This window comes from Limulus polyphemus, unplaced genomic scaffold (genome assembly GCF_000517525.1).
Source record: "Limulus polyphemus unplaced genomic scaffold, Limulus_polyphemus-2.1.2 Scaffold37, whole genome shotgun sequence".
Taxonomy (NCBI): Eukaryota; Metazoa; Arthropoda; class Merostomata; order Xiphosura; family Limulidae; genus Limulus; species Limulus polyphemus.
Genome location: NW_013665647.1, coordinates 1,330,892 through 1,342,771, shown reverse-complemented (window position 1 = coordinate 1,342,771; position 11,880 = coordinate 1,330,892). Strand labels below are relative to the sequence as shown.

The window sequence follows — 11,880 nt, the reverse complement described above, 5'->3', positions numbered from 1 at the left end:
TATATATATATATATATATATATATATATAATATTTTTTTTATTTAAACCAACGTTTCGCCTTTGCGGCTTCCTCACGGTTTATATACACGTAAGAACATTACAAACAGTTTTATAATTTAAATACTATTCTAATATCAAACAGTTGTGTATATTAACACTGAGGAAGCCTCAAAGGCGAAACATTTTTCCGAACTTTTTATCAAAATGTGTAAATCTTATAAAAGTTGTATTGATATTCATTGAAACACCATAATTATTATGACTTATACTCTGTATATCGTATATGTTATTGAAATGTGTTTAACTGAGACTCACGTTCATAAAATATATGATAATAATCTTCCGATAGATTATAATTGTATTGAATTGACTGTAAATCCTAAATATAATAATTTTTGTACTTTAAATCTTACTATTCACGTTACAATTTGAGTGAAACAGGAAAACACATTTCATTTCCCTCAAAGACGAAAATTTACTACTTTATCGTTGAGTAACAACAATTGATTCATGTCCCTGTTGCTACCCCTAAAATGTGTTCGTCAGAAATCACAGCTACTCATCCTAACTGTTCTACTGAGTAGTATTTTCATTGGTGATCACTGCACTGTGTATTACATGTGCTTAATCTTGATAGAAATAATAAAAAGAATGATTACAGACGCTTACACATTCATAATACGCTTGTTTTCAAATTTCATAAAAATAATTTGGCTAATTCATTGATAAAATACTTTTTTTTATGGCTGAATTTATCATAACTTAACGTCTTAATATGAGACACAGGATAAAATAGGCTTTTATGAGGTTTAAAAAGAATTTTAGCTTACTTAAGTCAAAACCTATTGATTTAGGAGTCGTTTGTATTTATACATGTAGTATAATCCTTTTTATAAGCAATACTACATTTAAAACAAGACGCTAAACCAAGCGACCTAGGTGTAAACTTTTCTTATACTGTGTTCTTTCTTTCACAGCTTTAATGCATGCTGTGGTTTTTGGGAATGTGACAGCTATTATTCAACGTATGTACTCCCGGCGATCTCAGTATCAAACAAAGCTTAGAGATTTGAAGGACTTTTTCAGATTACACCAAATATCAAAGCAGCTGCGACAGAGGATGTTAGACTACTTCCAAACCACGTGGTCACTAAACCATGGAATTGATCCAAATGAAGTAAATAACTTTTCTTTAAGCGAAGTTAACATTGTATTATAATGCCGTGCAATTAGTAATGCCGATTTATACATTTCAAATATCCGTTGTTAAATAACTAGTGAAACGATTTATAATATGCATAAATAAATTTATTTATTAAGTAAGGTTGGATTGTAAATTGAGTACACCATTTTGATACAGCCTTCAATGGATGTTAGGTTGGATCATCTTCCTTTACAATAATAGCCTAGAATAAGCATGACATAGACTAAATGCATCTTCTTAAAGTGTAGCCCAGTCATCATCGAAGAGTATGACCTACGATTGGTTCACTTATGTCATCATAGGATTATGGTGGAAATTTTGACATTTCTATTTGGTACCTAGTAACTCCGTGGGCAAATAAGGTGACTGGTGTCATTATCGTGCTTTTCGAATTAATTTCCAATGGTACAAGTACAGTGGATTGTACCTTATTTTCTTCAAATAACTCTTTTTCAATTATTGTAAAAAATATGATATCTGTGGGTGGATATGGCTGTCATCAACGTTCAGGTACATAATACTGGCACGTCTGAAAAAATGTTAGGACATAATATCTGTCATTAGAATACACCCCACACCATTACACCAACACCTCTACTAGTTTGCACTCTCGGAATATTTGAGGGGGTCGAGTTCCCCATAATATATTTCTGATATTTTTATCTTATAGCGAAGAACGAAAAAAATAAAAATTAGCTTATCGGCTTATATTGCATGTTTCTGGTCATTTACTGTTGGCATTTAGCACTTAAAGCACCACTGAATCAATGATTCACTGTTTGCATCTAAAATAATTTTTGGACTTGTTTTAGTCTCTCATATGACAGTTTTTGTAATTTCCGTCACATTTTACTGTTAAATATGTTAAAATACTTGTTACTATTGAAGGAATTGGTCCATCGGGATACAGCCTGACGTCTTGCACTGTACAAGGCTGCTAAATCGTCTTTCCCCTCCACCCTTCACTAGCGAGTGTCATCCGCTTATTTTTTATCTGCAAATCTATTTCTTTTAACTAATAAGTTTGATAGACCCTGATGACAGATGTCTCTGGGTGGTCTATCTGAGGAATTAGGTCTGATACTGATTTATATCTCGACCGGCATCAACCATCAGAGTATTATAAAGCCTCCGATCTGTAAATGTACTTAAGTTTCCTGATAAAATGGTCAATAAGTGTAAAATGTGTCACTACTTCTAGATACGAATAGAGACTGGCAAGTTTAAAGTAGATTTTAACTGAGTATAAACACTGTATTTACTTGAAATTAAATATTAACTTTTTTATCTCTATATTGATTATTGTTTTATATAAAATTAAACCTCTTAAAAATAATGACTGGCTAGCCTACCTTTTAAAATCACATAATTTTCAAATAATAATATATTTTTATATTTACAAAACAAGCTTTTCTGACTGTAGTATTAATATGTTATGTTGATTTTTATTTTTTACTTTATTGTTGTCCTGAATCCTAAGCCTTTACGCTTTTCAGCCAACAATTTTACATAACGGAGTTCCGCAACCTCCTGCTAGAAATTGTCACTAAAATACCATTGGTAACCAAGCCTTTATTATAGAACAGAAATTACGTTTAGTTACAGACATCCATTCGTTTTTGATTGACATACATTTAATCAGGGTAAAAACTTATAATTATAAGTATAAATAGATCTTATAAAGGATGACTAATGACCATTTTTTAAAGTATTTGTCTAAAATTGTTTTCTTTAAGTCATGTATACCAAAGTTTGGTAAGGTCAAAACTTACAGTCGAAAGTAGCTTTTATATATCAGCGTTTCTTGGTTTAACTAACTGGTAAAGTCAAAAGTAAAATAGCAGACGGTAACTTTGATATATCAGCGTTTGTTGGTTTAACCAACTGGTAAAGTCAAAAGTAAAATAACAGACGGTAACTTTAATATATCAGCTTTTCGAGATTAAACCCATTTCGAAAGTCGAAACTCAAACGGCAGACGGTAGCGTTTATATAATAGCGTTTCGTGGTTAAACCCATTAGTAAAGGCAAATAACAAATGGTAGTTTATACACATCAGCATTTCGTGGTTAAATCCACTGGTAAAGTCGAAACTCAAAGAACAGACTGTACGTTTCACATATCAGAGTTTCGTGGCTAACTCCATTGAAAAAGTCGAAACTCAAATAGCAGACAGTAGCTTTGACATATCAGCATTTCGTGGTTAAATCCATTGGTAAAGTCAAACTCAAACAACAGACAATAGCTTTGAGATATCAACGTTTCGTAGTTAAGTGCATTTCTCAGGAAGTATGACGTCACAAGAGAAATAACCATATAATTGTATTGTATCAATGGTAACACACTGTTTTATTTATTCTAATATTTGACTCGAGAACTGTCCTATATGAAATGTTTTCTAATTGTGTAATATGTTTTGTTTAATATAATCTTTACACTTCTGGTTTTTTATGCGTGAGAAATAAGTTGTTTTGTATTATAATCCTCGTATATTTGCTTTAATTTTTGTTTCCAAAGTAATATTACTGTTTTTGATTAGTTTTTCATTAACATTGTAAACGTTTCAACGAAACCTACCTTCGATGTATTTCATGCAGGTTTTACGGGAGTTTCCTGATGAGCTTCGAGGTGATGTTTCCATGCACCTGAATAAAGAAATACTTACTTTACCCTTATTTGAGACAGCCCCTCAGGGTTGTCTGAAACAATTGTGTCGACACATTAAGAGTAATTTCTGTGCACCAGGCGAGTATTTAGTGCACAAAGAAGATGCACTGGTATACATTTATTTTGTGTGCAACGGTTCAATGGAGGTGTTACAGAACGGCATGGTTGTCGCCATTTTGGGTAAGTTATATTACTATTAATCATAAGGAAATTGGAAATTATCCATGAAATTTGATAAAAAGTTTCTCATTGATTTTTGTTTAGCCTTTTAACTTATATAAAAATTATATATGAAATTCTGAAACTTATCCCGTGCACGTTAACCCCAATCTATTAATGCAGTATTAAAAATTTACTTTATGCATTTGACATTATAATTCACAAATGAAAAATACAATTGACATAAAGACATACACAATATTTACAGTTTAATATAACTTTGTTTTACGATATTATGCATTCGTAATCAAAACAATGTCAATATTACAGCATCGTGAAGCTATAAAGTCGGTTTCGATACCCGTGGTGGGCAGAGCACAGATAGCCCTTTGTGTAGCTTTGTGTTTAATTACAAACAAATATTATAAAGTCGGTCCCTGTATAAATTATAAATTAACATATCTTTATAAATGGTAGAATTAGATGATCTGAAGGAGATAACTTCGAATAAAGGAATTTCGTTTTTACAAGTTCAATTTTTAAAGAGAATTTAATGTTTAAAAATACTTGCTAATTCTGCCGGTAAGTAATATGTGGACATGATCTAGCCATAAGCTAATAACGATTAACTAGGGAATGAACTATAATGCGAATTATGTTATTGAAATAAGCTTAATGATGAACTCAATTTTTTGGTGCTTTCAACATCTAGTCAGAATGGACTTTCAGAACAATACTGTGAAATGGTTACTTATTATCAAGCTCCTTTGAAAATCGGAGTGATCCTTGCTCTTACTCATTGATAAATTTGTCCTGAAGCTTACATTTAACTTGAACGTAAAGGAATTATCAACAACAGAAATAAAACTTTAAAATGTCAATATTTCTCATTCTTAAACACGAACCTAAAATATAGAAAATTGCTGGGGGATGAATAAACTCAAAGTTCCTAGGTATTTTTATTATTTAGTTGCCCATTAAAAATTGTCAAAACTGGCAATATAAAGCTCAACAAATTCACTTTTATTTATTATATACTTATCTTTTGATTTTCTATTCAAGGAATTCCATATAACTCCATATAACTAATAATATTTTAGTATTGTTAAAATTAGTACTTAACTCTAAATGGTTACATTATATATAGATATTAGATAGAATTTCCTCCAAGTTTTTATGAGAGAAAAATGACTTATTTATAAGGTTTTGAAGCCTCGTCATATCATTACAGCCCATATAGTCGTGCTATATTTGACGATCTTTGCGATAGCCCTATAATGTAGTTTCCGTTGCAAAAGGTTTGTTTGTATGACTGTCATATCCAAAGTGCATCTATTTTCTGCAGGTTGTCCATAATCCATCTTGTTCCAAAACGACTATTTTTAGAGCTCGTTAAACTGTTTGATCGCATATAATCCATAAGCTAAATATCTGGCAACTTGACTGGAGTGTCTTTGTATGGAATAACCTGAAGATACGTTTCATTTTCTAGCTGATTGAGGTACAGGACGGTTGAACGGATATGTCGTGGAAGTACACGCGATTTGTGTCGCTTTCTCAAAAGGAGGTCCTTCTTGATTATGTCATATACTGTGGTTTGTAAGAAGAGAGCAGTTTTTGCCACTGACCTATGAATTTGTGAATTATTTCCTGTTAGAAGACTTTTCTTACCACGACTAGGGTACGACTTGTTGTAGGTCTCTTTTGTGATGGTCATGGTGCCTCAAATTGACTCATACTCTTTTGTTTTCTAATTCCATTAAGTACAATGGATAACTCTGTCTTGGGAATTTTAAATCTCCGATCGTAATCTATCTTTTAAATACGATCTGAGTATATGAATATTTTCCTTTGGAAATGGTTGTTACATATGCTTCCCAAAAAGCAATTACATTTCTGTGGCTTCACACTAAATGCAGAGCAAGAAACGATGTCAAAATGTAGTCTGATACGTTTCGTTCCACTGTGACTTTATATCAGCTGTGGTTACCACACGAATTGCTGATTTGCACAAAGACAATTGTTTTCATATAACATACAACACATTTTTGTAGTCTTTGTCATCTTTAATATTAAAACATAACATCTTGTATTATTTGATAAATTGTTTATAGATTCACGATGAAACTTTGTAAAATGGACGGCAACTGTCTGTTGAAGAGACACAAGTATAGAGGACGACGTGTCGAAAGTTGATACTCTTGTACTCAATTAAGTAAATTTATCAATATTTTCTATCAAATATACAAGAGGCATTGAACTTGAACACTTGATAGTTAAACAGGCTTTTTCTAGCCCAGTCTTATCCAGAAAAAAAAATTGTATTTTTTGATTTTTTCTTTAAATCCTTTTGCCACTTGGTGTATCGTTGCAACTGTTTTACTTTCAGTATCGGTGTTTCTTTTCACATAAAATCGAATGAGTAGTCACAGTATTAGATTGTTTTTCAAGTGTTTTGTTATCTTTCTAGCTATAGTCTTAGTTCAACTAGAACTGTTTCGTAGTCTTTTCCTTCTGTTCGAAAATTTGAACCGCAGCTGTTTGCTCTTGTAAACGGTTGATGAGTGATTAATCAACGTTTTGAGCTTCTTGGTATTCGATTGTTTCTTCACAAACCTCTCTTTCTATCGGCATTTTAGATATTGATAATTTTAATATTTAGATTAAATGTAGTTATTTTTTGTTATTTATTATTAGATATACAAACTCGTTTGAATTTCAGTAAGATATTTATACTTGTAGGTAGCGTGTTCCAACCGGCGGTGCCCCTGTGTTTATTATGAATCACATGTTAATGTTCGAGTTTATGTATTAAACAAATTTTACTCTTAAATACGCCATGATAAGATATCCGATTCCAGTTAGGTTCTTCCATAGTTTCCATCCGCTATAGTTTGACCCTTCATTGGTAAGAGGTTGGACAACATTGCTTTAGAGTGCTAGACATCAAACATTGAGCATCATGAACTCTTTCCATTTACTTCGCTACTATACTACAAGCACTTTCTGATAATCTATAATAATAAAAGTGCGTGGCTGTGTGTGACCGCTATAACTCCAAGAGGAAAGAACCTAGAAACCTGAAATTTTGCACATATACTAAATGGACCCTGAGGGTGTACACCTGGATATTATTACTTACTCACCTGCATGCGCACATACGCACATGCGCTTGGGCGTCTTTTTAATGAGGCAAGCTAGTGAAAAACCACATAGAAAAGAATATGTGACCGTCATAGTTCCAAGAGCAAAGAACCTAGAAATCTGAAATTTTACATCCATACTAAGTGGATCCTGAGGGTATGCACATGAGTATTATTACTTATCTACGCGCATGCGCATTTTGTATGCGAAAAACTACATAAAAAGTACAAAAACTCATACTTAACACGAACACTACCTAGAGAGCGAGCTAGACAGTACGAACACTATTTAGAGAGTGATCTAGGCAGTAATAATACTCACACTTAACACGTACACTATCTAGAGAGTGAGATAGACAGTACAAACTCTATTTAGAGTGTGATCTAGGCAGTACAAACACTCATATTTAACACGTACACTATTTAGAGAGTGATCTAGGCAGTACAAACACTGCATACTTAACACGTGCACTATTTAGAGAGTGCACTAGGCAGTACAAACACTCATACTTAACACGTACACTATTTAGAGAGTGATCTAGGCAGTACAAACATTCATACTTAACACGTACACTATTTATAGAGTGATCTACGTGGTACAAACACTCATACTTCACACGTACACTATTTAGAGAGTGATCTAGGCAGTACAAACACTCATACTTAACACGTACACTGTCTAGAGAGTGAACTAGACAGTACAAATTCTATTTAGAGAGTGAGCTAGGCAGTACGAACACTCATACTTAACACGTACAGTATTTAGAGTGTGAACTAGGCAGTACGAACACTCATACTTAACACATACAGTATTTAGAGTGTGGACTAGGCAGTACAAACACCCATACGTAACACGTACACTATTTAGAGAATTAGTTAGGCAGTACGAACACTATTTAGAGAGTGATCTAGACAGTACAAACACTCATATCTAACACGTACACTATTTAGTGAGTGATCTAGGCAGTACGAACACTATTTAGAGAGTGATCTAGACAGTACAAACACTCATATCTAACACGTACACTATTTAGTGAGTGATCTAGGCAGTACAAACACTCATACTTAACACGTACATTACTTAGAGAGTGATCTAGACAGTGCAAATACTCATGTCTAACATGTACACTATTTATAGAGTGAGCTAGGCAGTACGAACACTCATACTTAACACATACAGTATTTAGAGTGTGAACTAGGCAGTACGAACACTATTTAGAGAGTGATCTAGACAGTACAAACACTCATATCTAACACGTACACTATTTAGTGAGTGATCTAGGCAGTACAAACACTCATACTTAACACGTACATTACTTAGAGAGTGAGCTAGACAGTGCAAACACTCATATCTAACATGTACACTATTTAGAGAGTGAGCTAGGCAGTACGAACACTCATACTTAACACGTACAGTATTTAGAGTGTGAACTAGGCAGTACGAACACTCATATTTAACACATACAGTATTTAGAGTGTGAACTAGGCAGTACAAACACTCACTTAGCATGTACACTAAGAACCATGAAATATTATGTGTAGAAGTTTCGGACTTCATGATGTACACAAGAACAATACTGTAGAAAGTTCAAACTCATTACTATTTTTCACACCTTAAAGAATCATTTTGTTGACATTTGTACTTTCCACCAACAAGTAGTCTCCAGTTGTTTTTACTTGTATTGTTCAGCTACATGTGTAAAAGATGTTAAAAGTAAACTAATCTCATGTAGTCCATGTTCCAGTATTGCCCTTGAAAATTGAATATGACTTTTATCAAAAACTAATTAAAACAAAACACAATTGAATTTGCTGAGAACGATGGTAATGTAGTTTCAGTGACAAAATTAAGTATCAAAATAAGAAATATTCAGAACTTGTGTTACAGGGTATACATTACTTAAGGAGATATACACATGGGTCACATTTTACGTCAATCATTATTGTGAACAATAAATTAATTAGTTCGATTTTTGATGTCAGAGAAACACGTAGGTTCAAAGGTTTCTATAATTTTAATTATTTTTCTATCACTTCAACAGTAGCGCTCTGTAAAAGCTTTTAGTACTAATTAATAGTATGTTATAAGCACTGCCATTGGTTGATTAATTTGAATACAGTAATTAATAAAAATGTCACATGCCTTGAAATTTATTGAATATTTATTGAAAAATCTCTAATCAACATTAACGGTGGATTTACTGAAATATTGGTATATATGGCAGATTTATCGAAACATTAGTGTTCTTATTACAAGAAGCTATACTGAGAAACTGTAATCTATATCAAAGATTTGATGAAAGCGTAATTTACAAGAACATGCTTTATTACCATAATCGTTAGCAAGTGTAGAATTAATAGTTGTTGATTTTTTATTGTTATGAGTTGAGTTACGTACTAATCTATGTCTTATGAATGTTTTTTACAATATTTCTGGGCACAGGAAAAGGAGACGTAGTAGGATGTGATATTTCTCCCAATCTAAATGAAACTTTTATCAAATCCAGTAGTGACGTCAAAGCCCTGACCTACTGCGATTTAAAATGTATTTATATCCCTGGTCTGGCGGAGGTTCTCAAATTATATCCTGAATTTGCTGAAAGTTTCTGTCATGAAATTTTACACGACCTGACTTTCAACCTTCGGGAAGGCTATGAAAACGAGGTACGAAACGACTTTCACCTAGTTAACTTTATCTTTTTAACTGAAACGTATTCAATGGCACGGTCAGTACTCACAGTTTAACTAGTAATAAATGATTAGTAATATACACCATCTTGTATGGATATGTGATTCAAAATAGCCTCAAAAATCAATCAAAGAGGAAACAGTTTATCCGCATCTTTTTACTTTTCCTGTTTTGTGGAACACAACGCTTGTTTTAATATCAAGATCATATATTTGTTTAATTTGGAAATGGTAAGATTTTTTATAAAACACACACACACACTGTTTCACTCGAAATAAACTATCTATAACATGTCATTAACTTTACTCACAGACTATTATTAAAATGTTATATAAATATGTATAATTTGCATGTGTTTTGCAGGCTATGTTGTGTCGTAGTATTGGCTTGTCTTTTCAAATAATTGATAAAAATAATAAAGCAACAAAAACAATGTTTTAGAATGTAATTAGTCAATGAATTGGCTACATTAAATCACACGAACTCATGATGGCAGATTCCATTGGACACTACAAAACTTCTAAGATCTGGTATCTTGATTCTCTTTATTTTTGTACTTTAATAGGACATAAAAAGGCTGGAATGTAAATTGCTATGTATTAACATTTAACATTCAGCTCTCACTTTAACTGATAATCAGGTAAGATTTTCTGTCGTTTTAAAATTTACTAAGTAAGAACGATTTCACTTATGATGAACATTCTGTTCATTTCTAATTAATTTTTTGTTAGATGTTCATACCCATATAAAACTAACAACATTAATTTCTGTTATCTCAGTATATTTTGGTGGAAAGTCGTTACGTTTAAAAATGCTTTAATACTGCTGGACAATTACAGTATAAATTTCATTATACAGGACATAATAACACTTGAATTTCGACATAAACAGTCTTAGAAATAATCATGGAACGTTTTATAAAATGGGTTTAAAATGCAAATATTGATATCCAACCAATCAGACAGTGCCACACCAGTATAATGCTTATAAAAGTGCAGAAAGTCATACAGTTCTTAGCAGTAGTGTGATTAATGCACTCGTGGTTCTTAGGGCAGAAAGGAACATTGGGGGATTTGAAAAATCAAAGTTTGATTGGTTAGTCCATACGAAAGATTGAAGCAAAATTTCATGTTTCAGTAGGTGATACTTGGAAACTCTAAGAGGGTACGTTAAACTATTACTGTTAATAACAGAAACGTTCAATGTAGTAGGTCCAAACTTTTGAAACACGACACTTGATACACGACATTTCAATAGAGATTTTGCAAGTTACCTAACTATAAGTGTAGCTGTGAATGTGTCTTCCAGAAAAGTAAGCTACACCTTAGCATGAAATAGCGTCCATGGATGTGTAGCTTTCAAAAACCACTGCTTGGGGTAAATAACCGTAACAAAATAGGAAGAATTGGCACTAGATTTCAAATAATATGACGACCTAAGATGGAGGATGATGCTCTTTACAGATGAATCCAAATTCAAATTGTTTGTCAACAATCAATGATAACTTGATCCGTAGCGTAACAATCAACATACAATTTCTTCAATGAAGTATGCTGGGGAAACAAAACAAGAGTGGGATACATGTTTGCCAGTAGTGTTGAAATCTATACAAAATTGATGGCACCATGATGGCTGACAGGTACTGTCATATTCTTATAAGTCATGTCATTCTCTCAAGGCCAAAATCTGTTGGGCAGGGATTAATTTTCCAATAAGACAGTAATCCCAAACATACAGAAAATGAAGGAAACAAAAGGGCGATGAAACACTCACAGCTATAACTTGGCTTGCACAAAGTCCCAGTATTAATATTATTAAGGATGTATGGGTTTATACGGAAACTAAGAAGATCAAACGATAAACAAACTACTTAGCTGAACAGAGGAGAGTTATACAAGACACTATTTCACGATCATACATTAAAAACTTATAGTAGCATGAAAAATATGTACTGCTCTGTTTGAATCAAACACAAAATGTTACGCTTTTACACACATTTCTTTTCTATTTTAGGTA

General features: G+C 32.7%; 1 protein-coding gene across 1 annotated transcript in view; it reads left to right on the top strand.

Annotated features, from left to right (window-relative positions):
- LOC106461216 (potassium voltage-gated channel subfamily H member 8-like) overlaps positions 1–11,880 on the top strand; it is a 132,571-nt gene that overhangs the window by 108,341 nt on the left and 12,350 nt on the right. Inside the window, exons 10-12 of the mRNA XM_022388329.1 lie at positions 980–1,179; positions 3,804–4,053; positions 9,619–9,839. Of these exons, the coding sequence (XP_022244037.1) occupies positions 980–1,179; positions 3,804–4,053; positions 9,619–9,839 (671 nt within the window). The remainder of the gene's footprint in view (positions 1–979; positions 1,180–3,803; positions 4,054–9,618; positions 9,840–11,880) is intronic.